This window comes from Hemicordylus capensis, chromosome 5 (assembly GCF_027244095.1).
Source record: "Hemicordylus capensis ecotype Gifberg chromosome 5, rHemCap1.1.pri, whole genome shotgun sequence".
Taxonomy (NCBI): Eukaryota; Metazoa; Chordata; class Lepidosauria; order Squamata; family Cordylidae; genus Hemicordylus; species Hemicordylus capensis.
Window position 1 is genome coordinate 95174487 of NC_069661.1, and position 20832 is coordinate 95195318.

The 20832-nt window shown below is 42.4% G+C and overlaps 2 protein-coding genes across 16 annotated transcripts in view; one reads left to right on the forward strand and one right to left on the reverse strand.

Moving 5' to 3' along the window:
* The window catches only part of AASDH (aminoadipate-semialdehyde dehydrogenase), a 31651-nt gene extending 27606 nt beyond the window's left edge, over positions 1-4045 (forward strand). For all 6 annotated transcript variants that reach the window (XM_053257312.1, XM_053257311.1, XM_053257309.1 and 3 more), the window contains 3 exons: positions 1215-1340; positions 2666-2797; positions 3631-4045. In XM_053257312.1, coding sequence (XP_053113287.1) covers positions 1215-1340; positions 2666-2797; positions 3631-4029 — 657 coding nt within the window. In that variant the 3' untranslated portion in view covers positions 4030-4045. The remainder of the gene's footprint in view (positions 1-1214; positions 1341-2665; positions 2798-3630) is intronic.
* Positions 4046-7506: 3461 nt separating this feature from the next.
* Positions 7507-20832, reverse strand: part of CRACD (capping protein inhibiting regulator of actin dynamics) — a 198926-nt gene continuing 185600 nt past the window's right edge. For 9 of the 10 annotated variants that reach the window (XM_053253709.1, XM_053253706.1, XM_053253707.1 and 6 more), the window contains 2 exons: positions 12546-12702; positions 7507-8656 (listed from right to left, as the gene is read on the reverse strand). In XM_053253709.1, the coding sequence (XP_053109684.1) occupies positions 8581-8656; positions 12546-12702 (233 nt within the window). In that variant the 3' untranslated portion in view covers positions 7507-8580. Of the gene's footprint in view, positions 8657-12538; positions 12703-20832 lie in introns of all 10 variants that reach the window. The other variant, XM_053253703.1, reaches the window with a different exon arrangement.

Sequence of the window (20832 nt, forward strand, 5' to 3'; positions counted from 1 at the left end):
CTGAGTAAAAGTGCTTAGAACGGCCGCCTTAATTCTTGACAGTAAAAACTGGCTCGAGCTCCATAAGAAATTAAAAGTCATAGACTACCCCGGGTCATAAGGTTTTTGTTTTATTTATTATTGATCTAAAAATATTTGCAATCCACAAACCAGGGTATAAATACATAAAATACATATGCATTCTCTTGATGGTGAAGATCACAGTTAAAGAGATTTACCAGGATCATCAAACCTCATGCATACCTGCAGCATGTGACATGAGAAATCAGAAATTCTGGACAATCCTAGTCAAACTGCTTCTGGTAAATGGCATTTAATTGGGTTTGATAACCAGAATTTGATTCTGGTTATTGATCCTGGTTAAATGCTGTTTTTTAACCACAGTGGTTTGACTGGGATTACCCAGAAATTTTGTGTTCGTGTCACACTGTGGGAGTGCACGGGATTCAGCAATCCCGGTTAAGTGTTTAAGTGTGCTCCTCTTCATAGTGCGAACATGGCCTAAATAACATAATATTCAAGTGAATTAGACCTTTAAAATGTGGTCAGATTATTTGGTGCTTATTGTCCTAGGACTTCTAAGGCTTTTGCCACACTGTTTGCATCTTTACTAACACCAAAAACAAAACAAAACCCTGTCTGGCACAGAACAGCACATTTTTAGTTTTTATCTGAGCAGTTAGTGCACAACTTTGGGTATCCTGACCTTTTCTCCTGCTGAATGTGTATAGCACTGTTAGTTTATTAAGCAGAACTGTGAACCCTGTGCCTTTTTCCTAAACCCACTTTAAAAAACATTGTTATAGAAGGGGCATTTTATTTATTTATACATTTTATATCCCACTCTTCCTCCAAGGAGCCCAGAGTGGTGTACTACATACTTAATTTTCTCCTCACAACAACCCTGTGGAGTAGGTTAGGCTGAGAGAGAAATGAATGGCCCAGAGTCACCCAGCAAGTCTCATGGCTGAATGGGGATTTGAACTCGGGTCTCCTCAGTCCTAGTCCAGCACTCTAACCACTACACCACACTCTATACTTTGGGTGCATTACGCATCCCCAGTTTTAGCACTCACCCATGGGAGAAGAACATTTTGAAGCGCACAGATATATTTTGAAGCGCACAGATAAGTCTTGGGGGAAAATATCCTGCAGATTAACCTTTAGCTGAGTAATGACATGACCTTGTGTTTACTCTTTTGTTATGTTGACAGAAGGAGGAGTGTGTCTGGAAGTTCCACTGTGAAGGTGGAGCTGTGTTTTCCTCTCCTCACCTAAATCTGGTGCCACATCACCTGTACATTGCTACACTTGGAGGACTGCTGCTAGCTGTACATCCAGTATGTAACTTCCTGTGTACTGATCCAGACTGTCTAAAGGCATTAGGAGGTCTGAAAAGAAGGACAGGAGGGGTTTCAAAATTAGGTTGGAGGTAGTAGTGAGAGACCTGCCACCTAATGGCACAGCGGGGAAATGACTTTATTAGTAAGCCAGAGGTTGCTGGTTTGAATCCCCACGGGGATGTTTCCCAGACTATGGGAAACACTGATATTGGGCAGCGGTGATACAGGAAGATGCTGAATGGCATCATTTCATATTGTTTAGGAGGAGGCAATAGTAAACACACACACACACCCCATATTCTACCAAAGACAACCACAGGGCTTTGTGGTTGCCAGGAGTCGACATCGACTCGATGGCACATTTTACTTTAGTAGTGAGAGAAACAGCTCAGGGGAATGGACTTTGCTTTGATATAAGCATTTCCTATCTCTTGCCTTGCCAACATATGCGTTGCTTATTCCAAGAAATGCCACAGGCTTCATTCAGTCAGCTTAGTTTGTAATTGTTTTCAGCTGTTGTGTAGTTAATGTGATGTGAATGGTGGTGTGGCAGGTAAGTCGGTTGATTTTTGCATTGAGATGTATATCACTCTGCAGTATAGCGAAATATCCCCAAATGTTTAACATGATGTATGACATCACACTATGTCAGCCATAGGTAGGTCATTCCCTCCTATATAGCAGCATGTTGCCTGGCACAGGATATCTTGGGACGAAGTAGTCCCATCAAAATCAAAAGACAAGTTAGGCAGTGCCTGAGAACCCCTTCTGTAGTTTGCATATAATGCATTTGCCTGGAGTGTAATAGCATGTTTGATGTTGCCTCATGATCTGGGTGACACACTGTACTCTCCTCCTCACAGATGTGGGAGGAACTATCTGGCAGATTCTGACCTACCGCACAGGGGTACATCAGCCCAGTAATGCTGCATGCATGCAAGTCGTTCAACTCTGCAAACAGAAAAATTGTGTAATGCCAAGGGTATGCCCATTATTTCCATTGGGCTTACTCTTGTGTAATGTCACTTGCATAGTTGTCAATAGCACAACTTGCGTGCATGCGTTACTGGGCTGACAAACCCTTGCATAGTATGTCATTCAGTAAGCAACGTTATTGAAATGGTTTCACTGCTACTCCAGCAGCTACTCTTGGGTGTGGGAGGGGGAAATGCTGCTTATTTGCTTTCTAAAGAGAGCACTTTCTGCCATTCCCCCCACCCCTGGTTAAAGATATTTGCAGGTCTTTGTTCACGTGATATGTTTACCCATTGGGTTAAGTCCTGGAGCATACTGAACAATATGTATCATGCATCCATTCACAGGTTACAGGGACTCCAATCTGGAAAGTCTTTTGTGGAAAGCCTGTATTCTCCTCACCACATTGCAACAAGGACTATGTATGTGTTGGATGTGTGGATGGAAACTTGTATTGCTTTAGTCACTTTGGAGAAAAGGTAAAAAATAAACCCATCCTTATTGATATTTGTAAAGAAAACAGATTGGATTTAACTATTTTAAAAGTATGTGTTCACTTTTTTTAGCATTTCTTTCTAGACAGTTGTGTATCAGTATGTGTCTGTTTTTTTAGAAGGGCAATCAAGACAGAGGTGATTGACTTTAAGACCGAATTCACATATAGCATCACTTCACTTGAGGTCTCATCAGTTGATGACTTGCAGCTGAACATATGAACTGCCTCCTTGCAAATATGTTTTGGGGTGACTTAAAAACTTGATGGGTTCTATTTAGCTCATGATGGCTGCCTCTTTCAAGTATGCCTTCCCTTGAAATAATAACAGTCATCAAGTAGTGAACTTTCCCTAAATCTGTGGAAGATCCAAATAACAGAACCTAGAGGTCCAGTAGATCGTTTATTTTCCTCTTGAGCACATTTCCTCTTGGGGAGGGCCTACATAGGAAGCTGCCTTATACCAAGTCAGGCCATTCGTCCGACTAGCTCAGTATTGCCTACTCTGATTGGCAGCTGCTCTATAAGGTTTTAGGCAGGAGTCTTTCCAGCCCTATCTAGAAATGTCAGAAATTGACACTGGGACCTTCAGCATGCAAAGCAGATGCTCTGCCACTGAACTGTGGCCTCATAGCCTGGTGAAGAAAATAATTGACAGGATTATGTTGTGAAATGAACAGTCTAGATCTATTTGTATTTTATTAAAAAAAAGAGTAACATTTGTTTGCATCACTAGTTTGTTCCTAACATGTAAGATATGTCATTAACGGCAGTAACTGAAATTTCACAATGTAGTAATTTCTTAATATTGTCTTCTAGGTTTGGCAGTTTCCCACCAATGGACCAATTTTTTCATCACCATGTATTCCAAGTTTTACCAAAGAAGTATTCTTCGGTTCCCATGATTACTTTACTTACTGTTGTAATTTGGAAGGTAACTTATTGTGGAAATTTGAAACCACATCAACAGTGTATGCAACACCATTTGTTTTCCATAGTCATAATTTGGAGGACAAAACACTTCTGGCAGTAGTATCTACAGACGGCAAAATATGGATCTTGAACACCACGACTGGTTTGATAGAAGGTGCAGAGAAACTTCCTGGAGAAGTATTTTCTTCTCCTATAGTGTGGGGATCAATGCTGATTGTTGGCTGTAGAAACAACTATGTTTATTGTTTAGATTTGTATGTATCTAAAAACAATAAAACTCTCTAAAGTTTGCAATGGACAATTGCCTTTTCAGCATTTTTTAAAATTTAGTCTTCGGGCATTCAGTTGGTGTGCATTAAAAAAAAAAAAAAAAGATAATTTTGCATTGAAGCAAAGCTTTTGTTGTATAAACTAACATCCCAATCCATATACCAGAAGGTTTGTATTTAAGTTAATGTGGTCTTCTTGACATCAGATTGTACATATACATATATCACAAATATGTTTTAAAATTGTTTGATATTGGATATGGCTGTCATTAACATTTGGCATTAATGTGCACTGCACTAGATGTCAAATCATATTCATTAAAACGCTTTCAAAAATTGAATACAGTAGATTTCCAAGACCAAAGGTAGTGACTAACATACATAATAAGGATGCAAGCAAGATAACAGTCTGACAGTAGCAATTTTTGACACCTTCCCCTTTCCCATGAAATTCTCTGTGCCACCTGAAAAGATTCTCTGAGGGCTGCACAACTCTCAGGGACATATTTTCAGGTGGCAAAGAGGGCTTCCTGGGGAAGGAAAAATGCCAAAAATTGCCTCTTCCCTGCTGCACCAGTGCAGTTGGGAAGTGCTGTTAGGCTGCTCTCTCACTGCACTGCTGCATCCTTGCTCCGTGTCATGTAGTATTTAATATTTAAGACAACTGGCTGACACCTAGACTAAGAGCAACTTCAGTCAATCTGGCACAAGTCCATTTCCTAGTAACCTACAGCTTCCAGGGAGCGCACACTCCTAGCAGGCGTGTCTAACCTACCAAAGTCCAATTCCTGAGCCAGACTGCCAACATTTGCCCGACGTTTTCCTCCCAATTTCAAAGCAGATTACAAATGTTGGACAAATGTCGGGCAGCAGAGGGAACCAAACGTTGCCAGGTTCAGAAGACACAAAATGCATGCAACTTCCAGCTCACACCAGGTTCCATGCACTCCTGGGAGGGCGTGTCCTTGTTAAGGGGCAGGGAAGGCGCTGCCTACCTGCCAGCCCCAGTCCCCCCACCCACCAGCGCTCTCGTAAATACTGGGCACGAGAGACTGCACTGTCCCTCCCTGCACTCCAGTGTCGCATCGTCATTGCAACACTGACCAGGGCACGGAGGGACTGCAGTCCCACGCACCCACTTTTACGAGAGCGCTGGTGGGGAGGAAAGCAGTGGAGCGGGAGCTGACAGGTAGGCAGCGTCCCTGCCCCTTAAAGGAACCCCTCCCCGCCCTCCGAACCAGATCAAATGCTGGGCCACGGAACCGATTCAGTGCTCCGAATGGAGTGCCGAATAGTTCCGTGCACATCCCTAACCAGGAGCGCATGGTCACTGGAAACCTCCAGTTATGTAGTAACGTTCCTATATGAATTATTTTATGTATGGTTTTAAATGAAATTATGGTACTATTAAGCACATGGAACTGAAAATTTCATTTTGGAAATTATGGATAATTTCATGGAACAAAACAGAGATACACACTCAAGACAAGGGCCATTCCAATGCATAATAAAAAGGTACCACTTTCCCATCTAAATCTGTTGAAATGAAGAGACATTTTTTAAAGAACTCATTTCATCCATTCCTGCAATATCCAAACCATCATCACTACTCCATAATTAGGAAATTTAATGCCAACATGACGCCCAAATAATTTTTGCTGCAACCAAAATGTTCTATTTCAGTAAATACATTACCTCTTAGTGTCTGATCAAGACTAACACGCCACCAAAGTGTGAGGGCCAACTTTCAGTTAACTCTCCCTCTCTGTGCCACCAGAAACCATGTCCCGGCAGCTGCAAAAGGAAATTGCCAAAAATTACCCCTCTCCACTAGCTCAATGGAAAATGTTGATGTGTCGGCAGAGAGACAAGGTGGGTTCAGACCATCAGCAGAAAGAGAGGGAACTAGTACTACCTCTTAAGGGGCTTTTTAAAATATGCTTTTCTTAACAGGATCTCTAAAGTGTAACTATTTACAGTTGTGGGCTGAATTTTTATATGGAGCTCATAATGTTTGACTTTTTTCATCTCTAGTTGAACATAGGAAAAGCCCTGCTGGATCAGGCCCAAGGCCAATCGAGTCCAGCATCCTGTTTCACATAGTGGCCAACCAGATGCCCCCGAGAAGCCCACAGGCAAGAGCTGAGGGCATGCCTTTTCTTCTGCTGTTGCTTCCCTGCAACTGGTATTTAGAGGCATCTTGCTGCTTAAGCTGGAGGTGGCCTATAGCATCAGACTAGTAGCCACTGATAGACCTGCCTTCCATCAATTTATCGAAGCCCTTCTTAAAGGCATCCAGATTGGTGGCTGTCACCACATGTGGCAGATAATTCCGTAAGTTGATTATGTGTTATGTGAAAAAGTACTTACAATGTTGGTCCTAAATTTCTTGGCAATTGGTTTCATGGGATGACCCCTGGTTCTAGTGTTATACGAGAGGGATAAAAATGTCTCTTTATCCACTCTCTCCACACCATGCATAATTTTATAGACCTCTCTAAACCAAAAAGCCCCAGATGTTGTTGTAGCCTTATCTCGTAAGGAAGGTGCTCTAAGCCCTTCATCATCTTGGTTGCCCTCTTCTGAACTTACTCCAGTTCTATAATGTTCTTTCTGAGGTATAGTGACCAGAACTGTACACAGTACTCCAGATGTGACCACACCACAGACTGGTATAAGGGCATTATATTAGCAGTATTATTTACAATCCCCTTCCTAATGATTCCAAGCATGGAATTGGCCTTTTTCACAGCTCCTGCACATCGTGTCGACACTTTCAATGAGCTGACCACCACAACCCCAATATCTCTTGCACGGCAGGGAGATGACTTGATTAGAAAGCCAGAGGTTGCTAGTTCGAATCCTCACTGGTGTGTTTCCCAGACTATGAGAAACACCAATATCTGGCAGCAGCGATATAAGAAAGATGCTGAAAGGCATAATCTCATACTACGCAGGAGATGGCTATAGTAAACCCCTCCTGAATTCTACCAAAGACAACCACAGGGCTCTATGGTCGCCAGGAGTCAACACCAACTCAACAGCACATTCTACCTTTAATCAGTCACTGACAGCTCAGATCCCATCAGTGTATATCTGAAGTTGTTTTGCCCTTATACCCAGAATGTTGGGGGCAATATGCTAAATCATTGTAAACCGCTTAGAGAGCTCCGGCTACAGAGCGGTATATAAATGTAAGTGCTATATTGCTATTGCTATATGCATCACTTCACACTTGCTAACACTGAACCACATCTGCCATTGTGTCTCTGCATTTGGAGACATCCTTTGGGAGCTACTCACATGTATGTTTGTAGATCTTTTTAAAATTGCTTGATAATGCTGTAGTGAGGGTCCCCCCCCCCCCGCTACATCACTTTGTTGAATAAAAGCATTTATTGGGGCTTAATTTTAATTTATCATCAAAAGTTCTATTGTGAGCTTTTTTTAATACAGTGAACAAGTAAACAAAAAGTACTTTCATAGCTACAGAAACAGTTGTAGGTTTTTTTTATTGAAATAGAACAAATTTTCCATGATGCACCATTTACATTAAAATCTGACAATCAAAAACTGAAAGTAGAAATTGCACTAACATATCCCTTAAGTCATAGGTAACTTTACTCGGGTTTTATTGTTGGTAAAAACACATAATTAGATTCCTATAGCCATTCAGGCCGTCCTTATAAGGTAAGCCTGACATTTTTAACAAAAAGACAATGAATACATACATCTTCTGATAACTTTCAGCAGATTATAATTTAATAGGAATTAAAATGACATTAGTATAAGAAACAATTGCACTTTAAAACATTTGAAAAATTAAAAAAGTACACAAAACAAAACCCCACAATTATACATTTGTTTATAATTTTATACACCACTATATTAACAATAGAGGTTAATAATCTGTAACCTCAGAAATAATATCTTGGTCCCCATCCAGAGAAAGTTAGTTATGCCCAACTCTTGTTGAAAACAATAGGCTAATTTAGTCATGCATTTCAACAGGATCTCAGTGTGACTAGCTTTTTCTTGCTGGGCTTTTCCGTTTAAGTTACAAAAAGAAGTTGAGACCATATTCTACATAGTGGTTAGATCAGTGTTCAAAGTGTTTGAACAATTTCCATATTTTTTTAATAGAGTTGCAACAGTTTATTCACCAGGAAAGACTGAAACAAAGGTAAAGCAAAGTAACACCTCATTGGTCTTTAGTGCAAAATTGCAAGTTGACTTTACATGAAATGACAATGTTGAAAATACAGGCTTTTAGAAATGCATCCAAACAAATATTTTACATACTCCAGCCCTCATCCCAATACTGATATATGAGAGGGAATGGGTTTCCCTACCATCCATATAAAAGGTTAGTGCACAGGGCTTCTGCATCCAACCTGGATGCAGAGTATATCTACATATGTACCGCCTCATTGGTAATAATCTGTGCCAGCTCTAATGCACTGATTACTTGTTAAAATGAGGATGAAGTAGGCTCCAGACTCAGTCCAGCTGTCCCCTGCTGCCTAATATCTTTTTAGGGCCATCCGTGAGAGGCTGTTAGCTGGAATCATGGTGGGAGTGGATGTGGGGAGGTGTAGCAGCAGGGAATGTACAGTCTTCTGCTGTGCTCCTGGTTCCCTGGACTAGAGCACCGAAAAAACACACTTTTCAGTACATGATATACCCTAATGCTTGAAAACACTTTGCTTTGATTCTATAGGACTAGTTAACTAACTATATGCTTTGTGAATGCTAACGGTGTCGCAAATGATTTGGTAGACCTTTTTCTGTTCTATCATGCAAATAGCACCTACTTTTCCTTATAAACATCCCCCCCCCAAAAAAAATCCATACACTTGTTTTTGTCCACTCACCTTACCAATACCCCACCCGCTTCCCCCAACCCAGCATTCCCACTGCCAGAAATGGGAAGTTGAGTTGTAATGGCAGACTATGCCATTGCATGTTTGCCTGGATACCAAATACAGAACAAAAAACATTTTGTATTATCAGTACGACGAGGCTTTGCACCAGTCAAAACAAGTCTGTACTTCGTGCATACCGTGTGCTACTGTCCCAGACTGAGTAGGAGCTGTTCCTGGTATCCTTGGATTACATCCTTCTAGGATCACCAGCACATTGTCAATAGCCACAGACTAAAGTCCCCAAACACAGGCTTATCTTCCTGCTCTCCTCTTAGCCCTTCTGGTTAGACATTCAAACTGCTTGCGGTGTGCAATCAAGGGCTTGGATTTTTCAAGCCTCTAGAGCTCAGCAATGGAAATGGTAAACTTTCCATGGGCAGAATGAATGGTGAACATTATATAAGCCAAAAATGTCCTCACTTAAGTAGAAATTAAAAAGAGTGTTTTTCATTTTACAGATAGCTACAGGCTCTTCATTAACTCGGTTATCATACAGTCCTAAAAGCAGCATTTGCCTTGCATTTATTAATGATTCTTCCTGAAACCAGTGAGTCTCTTGGGATATGGGTTGAATTTAAATATAAAACCCAAAATAGCACTGAAAACCCAATCATCCAAAGAGCAACTCTTCTTCCAGCAGCTATATAACTACCAAACCTAGTACTGTGTATGCTCTTTACCCTTGTGCTCTAGTATGGTACACAAACACAACTGATATTTTTGTTTCTTCTGTAGGAGGATGCCTATTCATTAACATCTGCAGACTTGCCATATTTGATACTTTGGAGCAGAACTGCAGTATTCATACTGTTCCTTGTATTAGTCACAAGACTTTGCCCCTTATTCTGGAAAAATAAATGTTATAATATGATGATGGTTCACGCTGAACTAACTTAAGTGAAAATTGGATTTCCCTCCCTAGTTATTTAAAACCCGTTTGTGTTCTAAATAACTAAATTAGTTTAGTTATTTAAAACACAAAAATGCAACTTACTTGTGGCCTAATGCAGAAACCAGATAAATTCAAGTTCTATTTAAACCAGTTCTGATCCACTTAAGTCAACTGGACTAATCTGAATTTGTGTATCATTTTCATGATCCTTCAACTATGTGTGAAGTAAAATTTTAAAATATAGTCATCCCTTGCCAACCGCGAGGGTTGTATTCTCACAAACCTCCGTGGTTGGCGAGCAATAGGAATAAATGGGAATGAGGGAATTAGGGTCTCCAAAGTACCTCTGAAACGGGTGGGGAGGGTGGATGTGAAGTCACAGTACTGCGCTGTAAACTGAGACCAGAGGAGGCAAGAGGTCCAGGCAGAGAGCTGCCCTATGGACCCTGCGGTAAGCCCCAGCTCAACCATATGTGCCCGCTGGCATGCAGAGAGAAGTGGCTGCAGAGGGAAATAGCGAGCAGAGGAGGGACGGGGAATGAAGGAAATGGAGAGCGAAGGAAATGGTGTGCGGAGGTAAGGTGGGTGACGAGGGAAATGGACAGCTGAGGGAAATGGAGAGTGGAGGAAATGATGTGCAGATGCAGGCCAGGGGACGAGGGATGAGGGACATGGCATGCTGAGGGAACTGGAGAGTGGAGGAAATGTGTGGAGGGAAATGGCGGGCAGAGGGAAATGGCGAGCCACCCGCCATTTGTGCCTTTATTTGTGCCCTGGAACAAAAGCAGAAGCTATTGACCTAAGAGGGAGAAGGTGACGTGGGGGTGGCAGAGGGGGAGGAGGGGAAATGTGGGTGGCTTGGTTCTGATGTCCTGGGGATCAGCCTGTTAATGTCCACAATGTTTTTGTTTTGCAGCTTTCTGGCTTCAGAGCTGTGATGTGTTGTGTCTTAGTCTTCCTCTCTGGGCACATGAGGGCACCTAGGAGGGGAGGGAGGGAGGGAAGCTGGTGATGGAGGGAAGCCCATGAGAGGTTCGGGCTGACAGCTGCATCTGAAAGGGAGGGGAGGGGAGGGGGCCCTGGATGTGAGCCTCATCCTAGTTGGGGGCAGAGAGGAGGGGGAAATCATGTATACTTAAGTCGTGTTAAGCAAGACTGACCACAAACTCGTGGATACTCAAAACTGCGGTTGGGAAATCCATGGTTGGAGAGGAATGACTGTATGCATAAAAATACATCTGTTTCCCCTACATTAAATGGTAGCAGGTCTTAGGTGCAAGGCACTTGTCCTTGAAATATTTTTCCAATCAGTTCTGCAGTCAGAGAATGTAACAGCTATGTTGTTTTATAACATGCCACATACAAAAGTACAGCAGTGATGTTTCACCAGCATCACATGCAGATAGATATGCTAGCACAAATGTTGAGGAGCAAGATGCTTATTAAGTAGAGGAAACAGAATGCTTTTCCTGAGAATATGTGGTTTAAGAATTAAGTCTTTAAAGTTCCAGTTTAAAGAGAAATTACAACATTCTTCAGTTGCTTATATTCTCAAATATGTTACTCTTTTAGGTTTCAAACATGCAACCATTTAGGCCTGGAATAATCAAGTGGGCTTATGTATAGTATTTGAATTATGTGTAATTTGCAAGAGGAGAGTTTAAGGGCTTGCCTTTACGTGTGTTTCTAATGTTCTGCTGCTGCTATTTTTCTCTCTGCATGGTGTTCCCCACCACGGAAAGAGATGTGTTATTATAGTCTCACAGTAAGACGCTTTGGTCTATGATGCCAGTAAAAAATTAGTAATTCATTTTAAATTTGTCCTGCGTGGTTTAGAGGATGATACACTCACACAAATACAGCAGGAAAATGCAGATTTTATGTAACCTAATTTTAGCATACTTCTTCCTAAAAACTAATGATAAGGGCAATCTTTTTTCAGAAAGATTAATAATGATAATTTACTGTATTTGTGAAAACATTTATCTACATGGTATCTTCTTACAGGAGAGCTAGCCTGATCAAAGCTCAACATACCTAGAGAAGCTTCAATATTACAAACTCTTTATGGCAGGACTGGTCATATTTATACAATTATGGGTCACATGTGAGACTTAATTATTCAATATTATCATGGCTAGTTACAGGATTAATAAAATCTAATAATGATATACTCTCATTGCTACTAAGGACAGGAATGAGTCTTCTCAAATCCTGTACCTGAATAGAGATGAGTAAATTTAGCAGTAATGGCATTACATTCTTAATTCAAAAGTGGAAATAACATGCATCTTACATTCATTTTAAAAGTAGAAGTGGCTGGAATCTCTACTTTGTTTGTAATAACATCATAAAAGACAAGTTAAAAAAACAAACTCCTGGAGTCAAAATTTAGAAACATTGGGGCAGCACTTCTTAAAGTGGTCTGAATCCAAAACCTATTTGAACATTACTACACTTTGAGAGTGGTGAAACCTGAGCTATGTGCCTATGCCTCTCTTCCGTTGTACCAAGATTCTCAAAGCAATAGGTTTGTTAATGCAGATTAAATCTGCAGAGAGAATGGAAAATAGTTCAAAGTATCCTAAACCCTCCAAGAAATGCACTTGATTTTGTTCAACGTGTTCTGTCATGTGACAATATTAATTAAAAAAGAGAGAACAATTAATAAACAACAGTAACAAGCAAAAACAACAACAACCCAGTACTTTTTACTTAATGATTTGTGGACAGTCACTCCAGGCTTTTGCTTTCCTTTTGGCTAAAGCCAACCAGGCAGGTTCTGTTGACACAGGATTAGCATCAGGGGTAGAGAATCTCTTGGTGACTTCTTTTGCCAAAGGTGATGATGGAACAGAATCTGAGATCTCCACTGTTCAAGGATGGAGGAAAAAAGACCCATTACTGTACAAGCAATCACACTGCAGAACACCTACCTTTTGCTATAATTGCAGGCATTTGTGTTCATAGTCTTTGTGGTGGGGTGCCATTTCAGTAAGGAAGCAAAGAAACTGAGGAAAGCAAATTCAAAGGCCTGCTAGTTATGAATCAGGAACTCTCAATTTGAAATTCACCTCTGCCACGAACTCACTTGGTGACTTTAGCCATTCCCCAGCGATAATATGTGCATAATAATACTTGCCATAAAAGCTTGTTTGTTACAAGAAGATAATACATGTGAATCTATCCAAATGCTAGGTATAATCAAGACAAATTGCTAGGTATAATCAAGACAATTTGTAAAAAAGCAGCATGTCTTAATTCCTCTCTCTCTCTCTCTCTCTCTCTCTCTCTAACAAGAGACACAGGTCCTCCTGTGAAATAACCATAGTCCAGTTACTGCAACTTTTGGACTATCCTGTTCTCAAGTACTCATGAATTCAACAAGTGCACCCAAAAGACAGCCATTAGTGGGGGAGGATGGGTGAAGACTACAGACAATGGCTGACAATCTGTACAGAGCAATATGGATGGTTCTTAACCACCTGCACTGCTAGGGGCATCTAAAACAATGCCCACGGTGTTGCACAAGAGCACTCTTCTACTAATACATAAAACTGCACAATCACACTTCTGCAACGCTACAGCCATTATTTTCAACAGCTATAGCACCACGGAAGTGCAATTCTGAAATTTTACATAGTACAGGAATACTCTTGCGCAACACCATATTTTAGATGCCCACAGTAGTGCAGACAGTTGATAACTATTTGTGTTATTCTGCACAGTCAGACAATATTTGAGATATTGCTTAAAAGGCACACTGTATACCCTTGTAATCCCTAATTTTCCTCTTTTCTTCTATAGTACCTGATCAAAGCCAGCAAGCCTGACCAGAACTGTTATCTATTACATTAACTAATTGTTAAGGGCAAACTACATCAGGGGAGTATCTAGGGTGGGGCAGGCAGGGCACATGCTCCAGGCACCACTTGAAGGGGGGCGCCATATTTAAAAATTAAAAGAAATGGCTGCCAAAAACAAAATGGCCACTGCTCATGCTCAAATGGCCTCTGTGAGGCCCTAGGCCAGGGGTGGGGAACCTTGGCCCTCCAGCTGTTTTTGAACTACAACTCCCACCACAAGGTTCCCCACCCCTGCCCTAGGCCATGCCAGGCCTCGCAGAGGCCATTTGAGCATGTGCTGTGGCCACTGTTTTCAGTGGCCATTTTTAAAAAAATGTCCACCACACATGCTCAGATGGTCCCTGCGAGGCCCTAGAGGCCAGCGGGGGGAGGGGGAACCTTTGCAGACCCCCCACACACAGCCCTTAGGAAGCCCCCCAAAGGGGCTACAGGTTAAAAATAAATAAATTTAATACAAGTCACTGTACACATATTCAGTTTGGCACTATGTACAGAGAATTGGGGCTTGTAACTACTGAGCTGAAGCTTATGAGCTAGGATTGTATTCATTTGCTCTTACTTTGCTTCTTGTGATAAGTAAGTTAAATGTGATGTCTTAATAATATGGCTATTAATGGTGAGTTCGTCTTTGAATCAGTGTGAAATCCTTAGTATCAAGGCTCATGGGGAGTTTCTTGCTCTCTTTCTCTCATTTTAATTGTCTTTCTGAAATACTAGAATAGAAATACTAGAATCTGCGAAAAGTCAAATTCTCCATTTATTTTAAAAACTTATGTAATAGTGATGCAACTATGCACTGTAGAGAATTAGACAGGCACTTCTGTTTAGTTTTCCAAGTATCTGTGTATGGGGGGTGGGGGAAGGCAATTTTGGCAGGAAAATGGCATTGGAATGGGGTTCCCACACTATGGCCTCAATCTGGATTGCCCACCCCCTCCTATGACTGCTTTTTGTTCAAAAAGAAACGTTTCCAGTCTTCAAGCAAATCTCTTAATAATACATTCTATTTAACATGTAGTTTGCCTTGAGCTACATTGATTAGGAAGCATTTTTAATTTAAAATTGGCTCTCTTTCAAGTTCTCTTTTGCATTAACAACATTCACAAGTAACATATTTCAAAGTAATAGGTATTCTTAAAGTTATTTGCAAGTTACATCCAACATGTACAGGCTGCTTTATCCTGCTGTATATACCATGTGGTGGGACGTTTTTCTCCATACCAATGCACATGTTTATTTCCTGTTAATGTTGCATAGAGGAGACCATTACCGCTGCTCCTCACAAGCAAAAGATGTAAGTTTGGGGCAGTATAAAAGTATGCTAAATAAAATAAAAATAAATATGCCACCATTGTGAGATATCAAGCTCTTTCCTGTTGTCTGAAGAAAGTACTAAGAAATAGTTTGAAGAAATAGTTTTATTTAGACACACACAAAGCCAGAATGCAGAGGCCTAGTTTTCCTCTCTCTGGATCTCTTGCAAAACCTGGCCTAGGCAAGCTTCATACACAAACTAGTTACTACTGCAAGAAAAACATGAGCTGGATTTCTAAACACTACACTAAACAACTACCACATGTAGTTATGAAGAGGCCTCCATGTGGCCCATGTAATGTATAAACTAACCCTCAGCAACACAACCATTTGTGCATATCTCCACTTAGTTCCAGTTGTCAATGCAGTTTTGTGATCTGGATGTCTGTGATCTAACAAATGATTAGTCAGGTCTTCTAGCTCAGTTGATGCTTTTCTCCAGGGAGCTAAAATTTGGTGTGTGAGCCCATGGACAGATTCGGGTCAGGGGAACTGTGGAACAAGAGTTGCTCTGCAGGAGCCTTCCATTCTCTCCACTCTTCCATTCCATGTTTGTTTGTTGCCTTCCCCCCGCTTTTGATGACATCACATAATAAGCTCAAAAAGGCCCTACTTCTCCTGCTGAAGGCAGGATGTAAACTGAGAGGTGAGAAGACAGTCTCACCTCCTCTGGATATCAGTGAAAAGTCTCAGGGTCTCCCTACTCAACAACACAAGAGGAGGTGCCCAAAAGAACAGACAAGTTGTTCTGGTAAGAACTAATCTGCCTACTTCCCTTTCACTATAATCTTAATTGATAATTACTACCTTTACAACTTAGACGTGTGAACCTTTAAGGCTGAAGTGGTCTATCTGTCATTTTGAATTGAGGTGGATGACATCACAACATATGCCATTGAGGTGTCTGTGTCACTCACTACAACTACCAAATGTGGTTGAAATCGGTTAGGCAGTCTGATTTGTGCCTCAACAGTTCACACGTCCGCCATCTTGAATCAGGGTGGATGACACCACAAACTATGCCCTTAAGCCGTCCCTATGTGTCCCTACACCTGTAGCAATTTTGTTCAAATTGGTTAGGCGGTTCACAAGTTAGTCCTCTTGTGCCTCAAACATTCACATGTCTGCCATCTTGAACTGGGGTGGATGGCAGCATCACAAAATATGCTGTTGAGGTGTCGCTTTGTGTTACCCACTACAACTGTAGCAAGTTTGGTTCAGATTGGTTAAGCGCTTCACAGGTTACCCCACTTCTGCCTCATCTGTTCATGCATCCACCATCTTGAATGGGGGTGGATGACCTCTTCACAAACCACACCATTGAGTTGTCCCTATCAGTGTTCCATCTAATTTTTTTCATCAGTGAGAAAAATAAGTTTTGTTCTGAGTGGCAGTATCAAGGCAGTGTGTGCACATGTGCATTAGCAGAGGCGTAGCAAGGTTGGAGTGGGCCTAGAGGCAAGATTTTAAAATGCCCCTCCCCCCCTTACTGAAGCTCAGCTCATGAAGTAAAGAAATCTTAAATGCGGCTGAATAGTGCTAACAAAAAGCATAGTAAAATTTATATTTATTTATTTATAAATTTGTGTGTGTGTGTAACCTATGTGCCACAATAGAACATCATCCTAAATTATTTTTGAAAAGGTTTTGTAAATTGTGGACAATGCAAGTCATTTAATGGTACTAGAGAAAGACATGCTGTTCTGGTAGCTCCAGGTCTTAACACTCACATTAATTTCGGAGGATGAACACAACTGAAGGAAGCCCAGGCGAGTGCACGGCTGGGGGAGTCAGTCATGTGACCTGTCTTGGGGGGGCCAAGGCAGTGGGCCCCCAGACAACTGTCTCCTCTTGCCCTATTATAGTTACGCCCTGATTATGTGCCAGTGCCACTATAGATGCAAAACAGACACGTGCATGCACGCACACCCACCCCATAAATATGGAGGAAAGTTAAAGAAATATATTTTACAATTATAACTATTTATAAAATTGGATTTTTACTTTCTTTTGCTTGACATTTAAGTATAATGAAAACAATAAAACATTTTTTGTGGTTGGAAAGAGCAATCTGATCTATGAATCCAGAGCAAAGAAATTGAGTAAATATAGTATTCTGCCCTGGGTGATCCCAAGGGTTAGCAGCTCTACAACAAGCAACTTACTTTAATTTGATGTAAGTATCTGCCATAACTCTCCCATAAGTTTTACAAAGTGCATCACCTAGCCCCTGATTACCTCCTACTTGTACTTTTAGTAGATGATACATCACATGCCTGTGCATTTGATGGGGGAGGGGGGAATGCTTAATGTAGTGCACAAATGTTTTTTACCTCCTGCCCACCCACAGGCATTCTGCCACTTAAGTTAGCAGAATGTTGCTTGTTCTGTTCTTGTGGTGGCCATGCCACAATGTTGAGGAGACTCCACCTCCACCTCGTCCATCCTCTGGCTCCGTCTGCAGATCTTGTTGGATATCTTGAGAGAGGGGATTTTGGCCTGTCCCAACGAGACTTCCAGCTGCAGATGAGATCTGCAGCCAGAGCTGGAGGAGGTCTGGCCGGGGGGAGCTAGGAGGCGGTGGCGGCAGCCCGGCTGGGGGGAGAAGGGGAAACCAGCCAGGACCTTGGCGGGCAGTGTGGAGGCAGCAGGAAAAGCAGTGGCGGAAGCAGCAGTGCGGTGAGACATTGTGGCTGCTAGAAACAGCTGTGCGGATGGCTGAAATTTTGTGTGTGCATACACACACACACCTTAGAGATAACAGTGGTCCCTATGTGTCACTCACTACAACTGTAGCAAATTTGATTCAAATCGGTTAGACAGTCTACAAGTTAGTCCACTTGCATCTCAAACATTCATGCCTCCACCACTTTGAATTGGGGTGGATGACATCATTACAAGCTATGCCCTTGAGCTATTCCTATGTGTCCCTAAAGCTGTATCAAATTTGGTCCAAATTAGTTAGGTGGTTCATAGGTTAGCTAAGTTATGTCTCAATGTTTCAAATTTGGTTCAAATTAGGTCACAAGTTAGCTGAATTGCACTCAAGCATTCACATGTTTGCCATCTTTAATTGGGGTGGATGTCATCATCACAAAGTATGCCATTGAGGTGTCCCTTTGTGTCACTCACTACAACTGCACCAAATTTTGTCCAAAGTGTTTAGGCGATCCACAAGTTAGCCCACTTGCACCTCAAATGTTCACATGTCTGCCATCTTGAATTGGGGTGGATGTCTTCATAAAAACTATGCCATTGAGTCCTTATGTGTCCCTACAGCTTTGGCAAATTTGGTTCAAATTGATTAGGCATTTCACAAGTTAGCTCACTTGTGCATCAAACGTTTATATATGTGCTATCTTGAATCGGGGTGGATGACATCATCACATGCAATGCTGTTGAGATGTCCCTATGTGTCTATACAACTGTACCCAATTTGGTTCATATTGATCCAGGCATTACAGAGTTGACAGGGGGACACATACGGAAACACACAATGCCGGGTGATCTCATAAGATCACCTTAAGGAAAGTAGGCTAAAAATTCACCAGGTAAAACCAAAATTTCTTTTTCCATTGTACTTTTATTCCTGCACAGACCCCCATCCCACCGCTGCTTTCCCTATCAATTCCTTAAAGCCATCCATAACCTTGAAAAACAGAACTCTTAAAGGCCTATAGAGGACAGGCTGTGCTTTTATGAGAAACCATGATTAGTCTTGAATTTCTCTGACCCATTTTTTTACCAGTAGGAATTCTCTAAGCCTGCAGAAGCTGACATTAAAACATTTTGAAGATTGGTAGACTTCAAAGGCTTAACAGCAGTTCTGAAACATCAATTTCCTCATGGCACAAATTGCTGATGCTTTAGATGCAAACATTCCAGAATAGGCTGATTTTTTGTAAACAATCATGTCTAACATTAGTATGTGTGTATGAATATAGAAAGTTATAGATATACATAGATATAATCTATAAGGAGGTTATATCCAAGAAATCCCAGTCTGTGCTTTAAATCAAAAAGAATGAATAGTCAAACCAGATTTCAATCATTTTAAATTACCATCTTCTTAAAAGATGCTGATGTATCTGCCATTTGAAGATTAACATTGTTAACACAAAGCACTGTTTTTAGGGAAGTTAAACTCCCACCTTTCGAAATAAGCTTGGGGTTTTCATTTCAGTTATGTGCTCCAAATATACATCACCTGAAAATTACAGGCCATAGTATAATCTAATCATTTTTCTTTGGCCTTAGTAAAAATAAGTATACATGCTAAAATAGGGTGTACTATCATTTTTATACTTTATAATGATAATTTATCATTTTAGTAGCATTCTCGTATTTTAATGTATTTTTAAAAATGTATCATCTTAAAGACATCATAATCACCATCACTGCAAATATGTCAAAATATTCAAATTAGCATTTTTCTTCTGTCCTTATGAGGGCTCTGGCACTGAAAACAGACACCAAGGTGAAATTAGGTCACTGTTATTGTCTCTGGAAGCAATCTCTATTTTTGCTAGGAGGCAATGAAGACTCCTATTGCACAAACATTAAAGGAAAAACACATATAAGAGTAAGGGGTGAGCTGCATGTGTAACCAGGTTTCCAAAAATGGATGACTCTCATCTTGTCCAAGGAATTACTGAGGATGGAAGATGGGGGAGGAAATCCCACACATCCAGTGATCCAGTTTGTGTAGTCAACTCTCTCCTGGATTCAAGATCCCTGAGAAAACCTGAAGACTCTCCAGCCCACCCGCCCTCTTGTAAGGTGGGGAATGTAGAATCCCTCTTTCCTGATTCTGCCCATCATGTGTTTTGGATAGGAGCAAATGACTGGCTGAATAGCATTATCTATATATATAATTCTCCTGGGTGTGCCTTTCGAACGTGCGTCCTGGCAGCCCAGCTGATTGGCTGGGCTGCGGGGGCGCATGATTGGGTAAGGCGCACCCAGGAGATCAGCGGCGGTGGCGGCCATGGCCGGGAAGCCAGGCGGGCCCGGCCGCCGAGGAGAGTGGCAGCACTGGCGGGCCACCCGCCGGAGGAGACCAGCGGCGGTGGCGGCCATGGCCGGGGAGCCCGGCGGGCCGGCTGCCGAGGAGAGCGGCAGCAACGGCGGGTCGCCCGCCGGAGGAGACCAGCCGGTGGCGGCGGGCCCGGGCGGCCGAGGTGAGGCGGGGACGGTGGGCCCAGGCAGCCGAGGCGAGACCGGCAGCCTGGGCAAGAGGGTGGGGGAGAGGAGGCCCGCCGGAGGAGACCAGCGGCGGTGGCGGCCATGGCCGGGGAGCCCGGCGGGCCGGCCGCCGAGGAGAGCAGCAGCAACGGCGGGTCGCCCGCCGGAGGAGACCAGCCGGCGGCGGCGGGCCCAGGCGGCCGAGGTGAAGCGGGGACGGCGGGCCCGGGCGGCCGAGGTGAGGCGGGGACGGCGGGCCTGGGCAGCCGAGGCGAGACCGGCAGCCTGGGCAAGAGGGTGGGGGAGAGGAGGCCAGCAAGCAGCGGCAACGGGCCTGGCAGGCCCGGACACAAAGGATCAAGGCCAGGCGGCAGTGGAACCGGCGGGGGGGGGGGGTACCCGGCCCCAAAGAGCGAACAAATGCTCTGTGCGGAGTCGGCTTGTATTGAGAAAAGCAGAAAGCTGCACAAATTGTTAACATTAAAAATGCAAGCATATCTATGGGTTTTTTAATTTCTCTCTCAGCAAGATCACTTCCAAATGGAGACAATTGGAACTACAGTACCTAACTCAGCAGCTCTGGTATCTGTTTTCAGTGACAATGCTCAGCCGTGGAATATATGAAGTAAGAGTGGATG